Consider the following 10,861-nt stretch of genomic DNA (forward strand, 5'->3'; position numbering starts at 1 on the left):
CATATAATAATACGATGATGATGATTGGGTGCACCTATCTCTATGTAAGGATTGAAATTTAAATTTTATATCTATGTTGTCTTTTTGAGTAACACCTCTTCAAGTGGTTCTCAGTTATACTTTTGACGTTTCAACTAATTTTGCTTTTTTTCCCCTTTAATCTTTCAAAATTTTCAAGTGTGTTACATTGCAAATTCCTAAAAAATGTAGCACTGTAAATTTTTTATATAATTAAATCAAATGTGTATATTAAAATTTAAAACTAGTAGTATTATATATTTTGAACCTATAAGTTTTAAAATTTAATGGTTCATATTAATAATCAAAAAGTCAAATTGATCAAATTTATATTTAAGATACATTTTTTCATAATCGTGCACCCATCTAGCCGAAATCGTGGATACGCCTCTGGGGAGACACACTAGGTTAAGACTTTTAATCGTATAAATATGACTTATGAGGTTAGGTCCCTTCTCCTGCCTTAACCTAACACGCATTCCCTTAAGGTGTCAGCCGTCATAAGCCAAAGGAAAGGAAGACTCGTCCTAATTCGTCTTTAGTTGTTCATTGCTATAGATGATAAAGGTACGCACCTTCTTGTCACATATTTCACTATATTATATAGGCGTTCTTGGTTTATGCGATTATTGTCATTGTATTTACAGTTTAATCTAACACGTTGTAGATATAATTAAACAATTAAAATGAATCATATCTATCAAAACTTTTAAACGAAATGGCCACTCAATTCAACGGAATTTAGGACTTCCATCACATTCATAAAAATGATAATTGCACATTTAGAATATATCAAACTTGAACTCAGAAGTTAGATGTCTCAAGACCAGATAACGCACATATATTCATATACTGACCATATTTAAATAACTCTATATAAATCTAAGAGCTCAATTGATACGACAAAGGTAATTAAGGAAATTTCAAGGGAACTATCGTGTAGGGGAAATGGAATTGTTAGAGCCGATATTCTTTTCAAAAGGGTGTATTGTGTTGAACAAGTAGGTGTAACAGTTAATTCTACGACGATGATCCTACTGGTGGGTTTAAAAAGATGTGCATGGAAAATAAAGTGTTTTTTTTCGAAAAAAAGACACTAAGAGAAACAATACAATTTGAATAACACCTTTTCACATTAAATGGATTGTGATTTTTTCTATAAGTTGTAAATCTTACGACTTTTTTTTATGGATTGTGACTTTTGTGATAAGACACCATAAACACATGTTCATACTTTCCTCCTATCTTCGAATTAAACTACAATTCTTTTTTGATCTACTACTCTTCTTCTTACACTTTAAAAATTCTTGTTTGATTTACTATTGTCGAGTGAGTTCGTTGTTCATCAAAGTTTGCGGTATCGCTACACTGGTGAGTTAATCTTTTTATTTAGAGAGCAGAGGTGTATCCAGGATTTTGAGATGATGGGTACACTATAACGAAAAGGTGGATCTAAGATATAATTTAATTAGTTTAACATTTAGGTTCTTATCACTAAAAACCATTAAAATTATAGGTCCAAAAATATTTTTTATCTATCCAAACCACTTAGAGAGGTGATACCCAATTTTAGAAAGGAAAATAAAACAAGATAAATAAAAGATTCAAATTTCTAAACTTACTTAGAGAGGTGCACCCAATCATTATCGCACAACATTATATGATACTTCAAGTGTGGATTCACACATCTATATTTAAATATATTTTAAAAAAATATAACATTGCTACATATGATTTCAGGAGGGAAGCATGGGTTCACGTGAACCCGATGACTTCCTCCTAGATATGCCTATGCCAGAGAGGATATATTCCATACCCTTGAATACATAGAGGAGAATAATTTTCTTTAAGGACACAATTCAGTAGGCTCAATTTTTTCCTAGTAAAACAAATATTTTTTAGTGGACTCGATTTTTATCCTATTCATAGACAAATAAACCTATCAGTCTTCCACAATGGTTAACTTTGAGCGAGTTGAAGTGATTGAGCCATGCTCATTTATTGCTTCGATCAATTCTAACCCGTCCAAGTTAAGACCAAAATAGGCCTCGGATTAAAATTTTCAGATTCTCAACATTGAACTCATATGGAAACATCAAATTATGGGTTCAGATCTAATATTTGTTGAAATTTTGATAGATTTTAACAAATATATCTATATTTTGTATCATGTATCAAAAAGTTACGAGTTCATGATCTAATCGAAAGGCTACATTTACCCCTGAAACATATGGAATCAGCACCCTGTTCACCCTTAAACAGTAAAACCCACAAAGCAGAAATAAAAAGGACACCAGATGCCTCATACTTTAAGGAAGCACTTATCGAATTTCGAAATTCAAAGATACACTTCACCTTACAATCTTTGCATCAAAAGACAGGGTTCTCCAAAAGCCTTCCCATTTAAAAAGAAAAAGATTACATGCAGTACTTAATGGCAGCAGGTAGGTAAATGCTTAAATGGCTCATTCATAGAACATCAAGCACAAAAAATTGAATACATGGGAACCATTGTTTTTAAATAAATAAGCAAAGCTTTTAAAAGGTATCTCCCTACTAAAAAGATTAGGATAAAAAAGAGAACCAAAAGTATGACCACAATTCCACGTTACATTAGTTGTTTGGAGCAATAAACAAAACAGGTACCCTGCCTCCAAAGAGAAATGGAGGAAAAATGCACTTTTACACAACTTTGAGATGGGACAATTAACCACTGCAAAAACGCTCGTATCAACACTCGGTAATTCTAGCATCATCCTTGCAGCAAAACTAAAACCCAAAAAAGATGGAACTCGAAAGATATTATTCTGTTCTAATTTGTCAGAGGACAAAAAAAGCAGGCGATAGAGGCCAAAGAATCCACAGTACTTGAAGATCACCATTTGTCCCCGGATCTTGTCCTGCCAAATTACGCAAGATATTAATAGCAACATCGTACATCTGAGAAACAGAAAGCATCAAACCATGAAAAATAAATTAACCACTTCCCGGATAGCATATATCTGCCACATCTACCTTGAGGTACCAAAACGGATGAGTAGAGTGCATAGTAACTCATGACATCTCACATATCATTTCTTCCCTTAGTGGGAATTCGATACTCGCAACACAGTCCCTGGAGGACAAGACTGGAATATCTTTGCCCGCAGGAATCATTAGCAACTCACATCACATCAAGATTATTATTTTTTTGGACAAGTAAACATCACATCTGGAAATTCTCAGAAAGAAATTCCAGTGTTTGAGAAAATACGTTACTCCCACAGGTTCAAAACTCACTGCTCATCCTTGTGTCCACTTTCAGCAATATCTTAGACATTCAGTCAACAGTACTAATAAAAGAATAAATCACATACACGGGCATTTTACATTTTGTGCTGTCCTTTTCTTTTCACAATTTCTCAGGGAATGGTAAAGGGATGTCACTAGCTGCAATTCTCGTCACACCTTCACTGTGGTATATCAATCACTTGATATTACTGTAATTTCAATTCTTTGCAAAAACAAGCTATGCCAAAAAAATGCTATAAACAGACATCAAAAGAAGAGAAAATGTTTCCACCTGACTCAACAATTTCCCCCCAAAATTCAGAACATAAAGAATCCTAAAATGACGAGGAAAAAACCCCACAGAAAACCAAATCCTGAAAGTAAACTATCCGCAAGACAATTCCACGTAAGATCTTGAAACACCAGAACACTATGTGGTTGGAGAATCAATGAGATAACAGATGCTTTAAAAATAGAATTTATCACAGAAAACAGATTCATCTTGAAAACAACAATCCTTTTTGATCCATCCATCCCGTCTTGAATAACGAACTCCTACTTACTTTTAGACTGAACCATATTTGAATTTGCAATCGCCACTTAAAACAGTACTGCAAAATCCTATACCCTTGACAGACCCAAAATGAATAAAATATAGAGAAAACAAGAAGGCCAAAATGATTTCTGGAATGCTATGCATGGCAGATTTCTGAGACAGAAAGACAGTTCAAGTCGAGAAAAATATTAGACACAAGTGCCATCAATAAGTAGGCAAGTAGAAACAAACTTATAGCTGCAAGGAAAAATAAGCATGTGAAGTGTTGGTGAATGTGTCTGGAAAGAGAGAGAGAGAGAGAGAGTTCTACCTATCAGACTCCCGGCTGCCAAAATATCCTCCTCTACCTCCTTGGAAAGATCTTCTCTCATCACCTGGCCTTGCCCATGCATCTCCACCACCCCGTGATCGAGGCCTCTCCACCTGTTCATTTTGCCTGGCCCATGCATCTGCACCACTACGTGATCGAGGCCTCTCCATTTGGTCACTTGGTCTTGCCCATGCATCTCCTCCACCGCGTGATCTAGGCCTGTCCATCTGATCACCAGCTCTACGGTCCTCATAAGACGCTTGATGAGAAAGGCTCCTATCAGGATGTCCAGCACCCCTGCCTGATCCAGAGCCTGGCCTTTGAATGGGTTTCTGACTGAAACGGACTTTGTCATCCAAATCACGGATCAGCAGTTCCAAGTCCTTCTCTTTCTGATTAATCACATTCTGTAAATTAGTCTTGTCCTCCTCTGAACACTCTGTAGCTTCCTTTCTGAGCTGCTCTAATTCTTCTTTCAGATTCTTTTCCTCCTCCGTCTCTGGTCTGAAATGTTTAAGTGATCAAGAAAAGAAATATGGTTAAACTCTCTTCGTTTTCTTTAATTTCTTTCTTTATTTTTTGCTCAAGCAATTACCAAAAGGAATGACCATAATAAATGATTAGATAAACTTCAGAAGCCCTAAATAACCAATACAGATGCATCTCATTTTTGAGTATTTCTTAATACAGTAAACATCGCCTAACCTCGTACTTCAAATTCTACAAAGATGACTTAAACATGAATAGGTTACAGCTGAAAGAATTCCTTTAGGAGACTCCTGCTTATTGGGTATGAGTGCAATCAGACGTTTTCTTCTTTTTTTTTCTTGGATGTTTGATAGGTAAATGGTACAAATAGAGCACTCAGCCCAGCCCATATTCTTTCTAATTTCCAACAATTGTAGAACCCTTTCAGGAGTGAAGGGACCTATTTCCTGCTTCATCCACGAACTGAAACCACTAGTTCTTATGGACACTAAAATATACTCACTCCATCCCTAAATTTGACCAGCGCGGCAATCAAGAGCACAATATTCAACTATTGAGTTTGACAGACAAGTTTTTCAGGTATTAATTTGAAATGCGATGAGTTCTTCAATAAGGAGTTAGTTTTGGAATGTGACAAAAATTGTAGTAGTTTCTTTTTTTTATAACTGTGTTGTTCGGGTCAGCTTAAGCATACCTCAACTAATTCCAAGAGAGTACACACCATTACAGGTACCGAGTAATAAATTTACAATAGTTAAAGGATATCACATCAAATTTGAATAATGAATAATGTCAGATTGTAATGTTTGAACAAAAGAAGAGAGAAAATATTGTCTAACCTTTCTAAGACAGACAAAAAAGGAAGTTATGTGTTGTTATTGGAACAGGTGTACTCTCTAATATATCTAATATATAACCAGGCAAGCTCTTCAACTTGCACAATGAGTAACAACATTCTCTAACAAATATTGCAAAATGACAATTTCCATCCGGGCGTGCTGACTTGAATATAAGATGGATATTAATATCAAAGAGTATGAACTTAACTTTATCTTTCCACATCCTACATATGTCCTGTCATTTGAAAGGACTGATTTAATGTGGTACAATTAAGAAATTTACAAGGTCAGGTGAAGGAGTAATGCTCCCATAAGGAGGCTGAATTTTTATTTTTTTGGACTTACGTTTGCATGACATTGTTTTTTTCCTGACATATTTATGGTGTGATATATACTCGTACAAGATAGCAATGCCTAGCAGAGGGAGTGGGAAGTTTTCATGTAGCCTTCACATAAATCAAATCCTAGGTGTCACCCTTATTTTGCATCAAAAAGACTCGACAGCAATAGCAGGCATGTACAGATAATGAAAAAACCATTTAATGCCCTTTTACATAGGGGAAGACAACGATACCTCCTCCAACCAACACATAGAAGGAAGAGAACACATGACATAACAAAAACAGATATACAAGTACTATGCAAACACGTGATATAAAACAAAAGGAGAAATAGAACTACTAATATGTATCAATCTTCTATCACCAACTTAACGAACACTAATTATCATTCCATTTTATGGAACAAAGGTAAAATATTTAACTATAAATCAGGTTGATCAGGAACTCTAAACAAAATGGGTAGTAAAAGTACCAGTTAGTTGGCTACAAGAAAACCATTTATTTCTCAATTACTCCCTCCGTCCCAATATATATGAGTTAGTTTGACTTGGCAAAGAGTTTAAGAACATTCGAAACTTGTGGACTAAAATAAGTTAGATGTTTGTGTGTTTATTAGTCATTTCATTGAGGGTAAAATGAACATTTAAAAGATAAATAGTTACTAAATATAGACATGTGTCATTCTTTTTGGGACTGACTAAAAAGGAAAGTGAGTCATATAAATTGGGACAGGGGGAGTAATATGGACAAGGGCAGAGGGTGGTCCCATTATCTCCAAGTTTCGAAGTTTGTGGTTGGTCCTAAGCAGTGTTTTGAACGGCGAAAGGCGACAAGGGCCTGCCTCGCCACGAGGCAAGGCGAGCCGCGAGGCGCTCTCCTTTTTGAATCAAGGCGCCAATTAATACCAAAAATTAAAAAATTTAATTGCACATATAAATATCCAAAATCTTAATAGCAATAACATATATTAGCAAATATTTTAATTTAAAAACTAACAGTGAACAGAGCACTGAGTGAGTGAACAACATTTTTCACTACCACACTGAAAACAGAGCACAGTAGTGAGTGAAAAACAGAGTAGTGAAGAAGAGGAAGAAGAAAAGAAGAGAAGAAGAAGAAGAAGAGAACTGAAGAAGAAGAAGTCGCGAACCGGCGAAGGAGCAGCAGTCGCGAAGTCAGTTGAAGAAGAAGGTCGCGAAGTCAGTGTTTGCAAAAAGGAGGCAAACATGAAGGGTTCGCGACTGAGGAGAAGAGGAGGCAATCGCAAATGTGGAATGTTTGCAAAAATACCCGAAAAAAAAACCTAATTTTGGCTTTTAATTATAAATCAGACCTTTAAAAAAAAAGAAAAAAAAGGCGACGCCAGCCTTGTCGCAAAAGGTCGCCATTTTCAACTCGCCTCGCCTCGAGGCAAATAGGCAAAAGTGCCTCGCCTCGCCTTATCGCCAAAGGCGAAAGGCGAGCGCCTTTCACAATACTGGTCCTAAGGGTTGGGGGCCAGATGGATTTATCGGTCATCAAAAGAAATATTGAGAAAAATTCCCTCCCCCAAAAAATGTATCTAATAAGGTCTAAGTTGTGCGGCCTCTTCATTGTTGCTTTAAAACCCATGTCAACACGACACAGGTGCGAGTGCGGGATTTGGTCAACCCACATCGAATACTTTGACTAGATTCCATGAACAAATTTTGGGGGGAAATTGAGAATTTGATTTCTCAAAATAAAAGATAAAACAGATTTAAGACATGGGAAATGACATACCTTCAAACTTCATGGGCGTTGCAAGAAAAATTGTGTGAGCTTAGTGATATCTGGAGTTGCTTTCTATTAAACTGTTGTATTAATTAAAAACTACTAGGTGACTTCCAGAAAGTACCCTGGAGGAGAATACTTTGTAATAGCTATGAAGCACCTAAATGGATTTTCATCATGAGAGTAGCTGCTCTGGGGAAGCTGTACACAATAGATAAACATGTTAATTGGCGTGTCAGCCAAGCTTGCTCCTTGTGTTAACAGGATTTGAAAGCATTTCTCATCTTTTTTTTTTGGTGTGCACTTTCCGCCTATATCTGGAGAAGGATACTGCTATGGCAAGGGATCAGAAGACAGATTATGGGCTGGCAAGAGGAGCTGGGTTGGATGAATGCTAATATTAAGGGTAAATCTGGTAGTGCCAGCATTTTTAGAATGGCTGTGGTGGGATGTGTGTATCATATCTGGCACAAGAGAGATATGAGAATGTTTCAGAATAAAAAAGAAATGCTGAGGGCATTCTAAAAGATGCCATTCAAGAGGTGTTCTACAGAGGAAATTCAAACACCAAACTAGAACTAAAGCTGAATCCTTGAAGTACTACTGTGTACTTAATCTGGGAGGGTATTTAGGTGGTAGGTTACTGGCTTGTTCTGCTGAAGGTGTACTATACAGTTAAAGTTTTTTTGTTATGTTGTAATACTCCAGTTTGGTAACAAAATCTTTTATTTACCAAAAAAAGAACATACCAATATGGCCACTACTATAGTTACCAACTTACTAGCCAAGATAGTAACTCAACTGCACAGTATGGAACTATGGATATAGCACCAAGTCACCAAAAATACCAAACCTCACACCAATCAACGACCATTTTAGTTTAACAATTTAGAAAGCATCAAAACAAATGCCAATTCAGAAGTGTTAATCGTAGGAAAAGAAACCAAACCTGTCAACACGTCGATGCTCCAAATCCAAATCAATCTTTCTCCAGTCTAAACCTTTTTCTTCAAGCAAAACTTCCCTAGGCTTTGCATCTCCAAAAGGATTAACCTTTGGCTTAGGTTTAACTCCACCACCTTCCACCATTCCCCCTTGCAATGTTGTGCCTTCAGAACGGACCGACTGTGAACTCCCAGGCCTACTTGAGTGTGAGCTTGTTGGCCTACTTCCAATTCCCTTCTTCACCTCAATTTCCTTATCCATTTTCTTCCAGTCTAATCCCTTCTCCGCCAACACCTCCTCTCGTGGCCTCGCCGCCCCAAATGGATTAGGCTTGTTCACTTTCACCACAGTCTCGTTCACATTTTCACTTCCCACCTCCATCTTGGGCGGATCCAGAACCAATCTCTGCCTTTCATGGTTTGCCTCACGAGACCAACGCTCTGGTTCAGGCCTCGAATCAGGGAACCAAGACCTCCCTTGTGGTGGTGGAGCGACATTGGACTTTTTCGAAGCACCCCAATTGTCATCACCATCAGCCCTAGAAATTCCATCTCCGGATCCGAGAGAACCATACCTATTGGAACGGGCGGAACCGGAATCCAGTGATTGCATGGGTAACGATTTCTTCGATGAAGCCCAATTATCAACCTCGTCAGCTCTAGATGGTTGATCAAAATCGGAACCCCTAGAAGGTGGACCTCGTCGATCATCATCAAATCCACCATACGACCTCCGATTACCACCCCAGGAACCGTCACCATCAGCCTCTCGATCTCGTCCCCGACCGGATGGTGGGCCCATACCACGGGACCCATAGTTAGAAAACCCACCACCAAGACGACCATATTGCATTTCATCAGCGGATCGTTCCTTTGGACCGGTGGGAAGGCGGAGCATCTCTTCGGGAGTTAAGCGGCTAGTGGATCCGGAGCCATAGCCTCCGGCAGGGGTGTAGGTGCTCTGCATCGTGAACTCTTGTAAGCTCATCTTGGTTTTCTTCTTCTGCTTGGTGTTAGCGGCTTCCTTTAGGCTAGGGTAACTCTGGGTATCTTTCCCGGCGCCGGCGCCGGTTGGCGCAGCGGCAGCAGCAGCAGCTTCGGCAGCGGCTTGTTCCTTTTCCTCGGCTTCGGCCCTTTCGGCTTCGGCGGCCCAAGCGCCGATATTTCCCCATGGAGATTTCGACATTTTCGAAGAGAGGAAATGAATTCAATTCTAAAATGAGATACTTTCCTTTTCTTTTTTTTCAACTTATAAAACAAACCTCTATTTACTCTTAACAGGTCGGGGCACCAATTGAGATATCCGGACCACCCACTTTATTATAATTCATTTTTTCTTTTCTTATTACCTCAATATTTCTGTATTAATTTTATATAATTTTTAGTTGCTAGGTTTTCAAATATTGTATAAAAGTTATTGATATATTATTTTTATACGGTGTTTGCTTACCTTTGTTGTAATCCTACATAACAATACTTGTATAATTTATGAGGAATCTATGTATAATTATGCGGGATAGAAAGTGGATATTAGTTATGTGAGTATTAGTTATACATGTATTAATATGGTAAATTACACATTCACTCCTATTAATTTACTCTTAAATGTATATTAATTTACAACAAATCAAATAATTAATACATGTTAAAAAAATCACTATCAATTTTTTTCTTTGAGTTTTTTGTCTTGTTAATTGCTTAATTACTTTTTTTTTTTTTTGTTTGAATTCTTGTTAATTGTTTTCTTTTTAGTTAAAAATAAGGTTAATGTTTTTTGCTTAAAAATAGTTTTTTTTAGTTATCTGTTATTTATTTTATTTTAAATTACATATTACTTAATCGCTTAATCATATCTAATACAAATTACTTATCATTACTTTTAGTTATTTGTTATTTTTAGCTATTGGTATGTATTTAATTTTAATGTGTTATTTATATAATTGCTTATTGTAATGGTTATAATAACTGTTAGCTCACTAATTACATTTGAAATTAAAAAATAAAAATTAGCTTACTAATATATTGTAATCTCTACATAACTAATACATGTATAACTAAACATTGCATAACTAATACATGTATAACTAAACCCTGCATAACTAATATATGTATAACTAATACACACATTATTAATACTTGCATAACTCTATCTAGCTACCAATGACCCCTAATGGAACTCAAACATGAAAATAATTTAAACTCGCAATAACAAATTGAGAAGTATGTTAGGACCTTTTTGTCGAAGAATTTGAATAGGTAAAAAATTCATCATTTTCACGTTTGAACTCCTTTAATATGGACAAAATGAAATGGTTTTTTTGTGGTATGAATATGTATAAATC

At 36.5% G+C, this 10,861-nt stretch overlaps 1 protein-coding gene across 1 annotated transcript; it reads right to left on the reverse strand.

Moving 5' to 3' along the window:
- Nucleotides 1-2,463: 2,463 nt before the first annotated feature.
- Nucleotides 2,464-9,752, reverse strand: LOC125814979 (eukaryotic translation initiation factor 4B1-like). Its single transcript, XM_049494411.1, has 3 exons — nucleotides 8,525-9,752; nucleotides 4,155-4,658; nucleotides 2,464-2,918 (listed from the first exon to the last, which is right to left on the reverse strand). The coding sequence occupies exons 1-3, from the start codon at nucleotides 9,703-9,705 to the stop codon at nucleotides 2,894-2,896; spliced, it is 1,710 nt and encodes a 569-aa protein (XP_049350368.1). The 5' UTR covers nucleotides 9,706-9,752; the 3' UTR covers nucleotides 2,464-2,893.
- Between the last annotated feature and the right edge of the window lie 1,109 nt (nucleotides 9,753-10,861).

The sequence above is a fragment of the Solanum verrucosum genome, unplaced genomic scaffold (assembly GCF_900185275.1).
Source record: "Solanum verrucosum unplaced genomic scaffold, falcon-dt-bn FXZP01000085.1, whole genome shotgun sequence".
Classification (NCBI taxonomy): domain Eukaryota; kingdom Viridiplantae; phylum Streptophyta; class Magnoliopsida; order Solanales; family Solanaceae; genus Solanum; species Solanum verrucosum.

Coding starts and splice junctions, on each gene's coding strand:
- LOC125814979 (XM_049494411.1), bottom strand. CDS start 9,705: ATGTCGAAATCTCCATGGGGAAATATCGGCGCTTGGGCCGCCGAAGCC. Junction 4,659..8,524: donor GAGCATCGACGTGTTGACAG/GTTTGGTTTCTT, acceptor TAAACATTTCAG/ACCAGAGACGGAGGAGGAAA. Junction 2,919..4,154: donor GGCAGCCGGGAGTCTGATAG/GTAGAACTCTCT, acceptor GTAATTTGGCAG/GACAAGATCCGGGGACAAAT.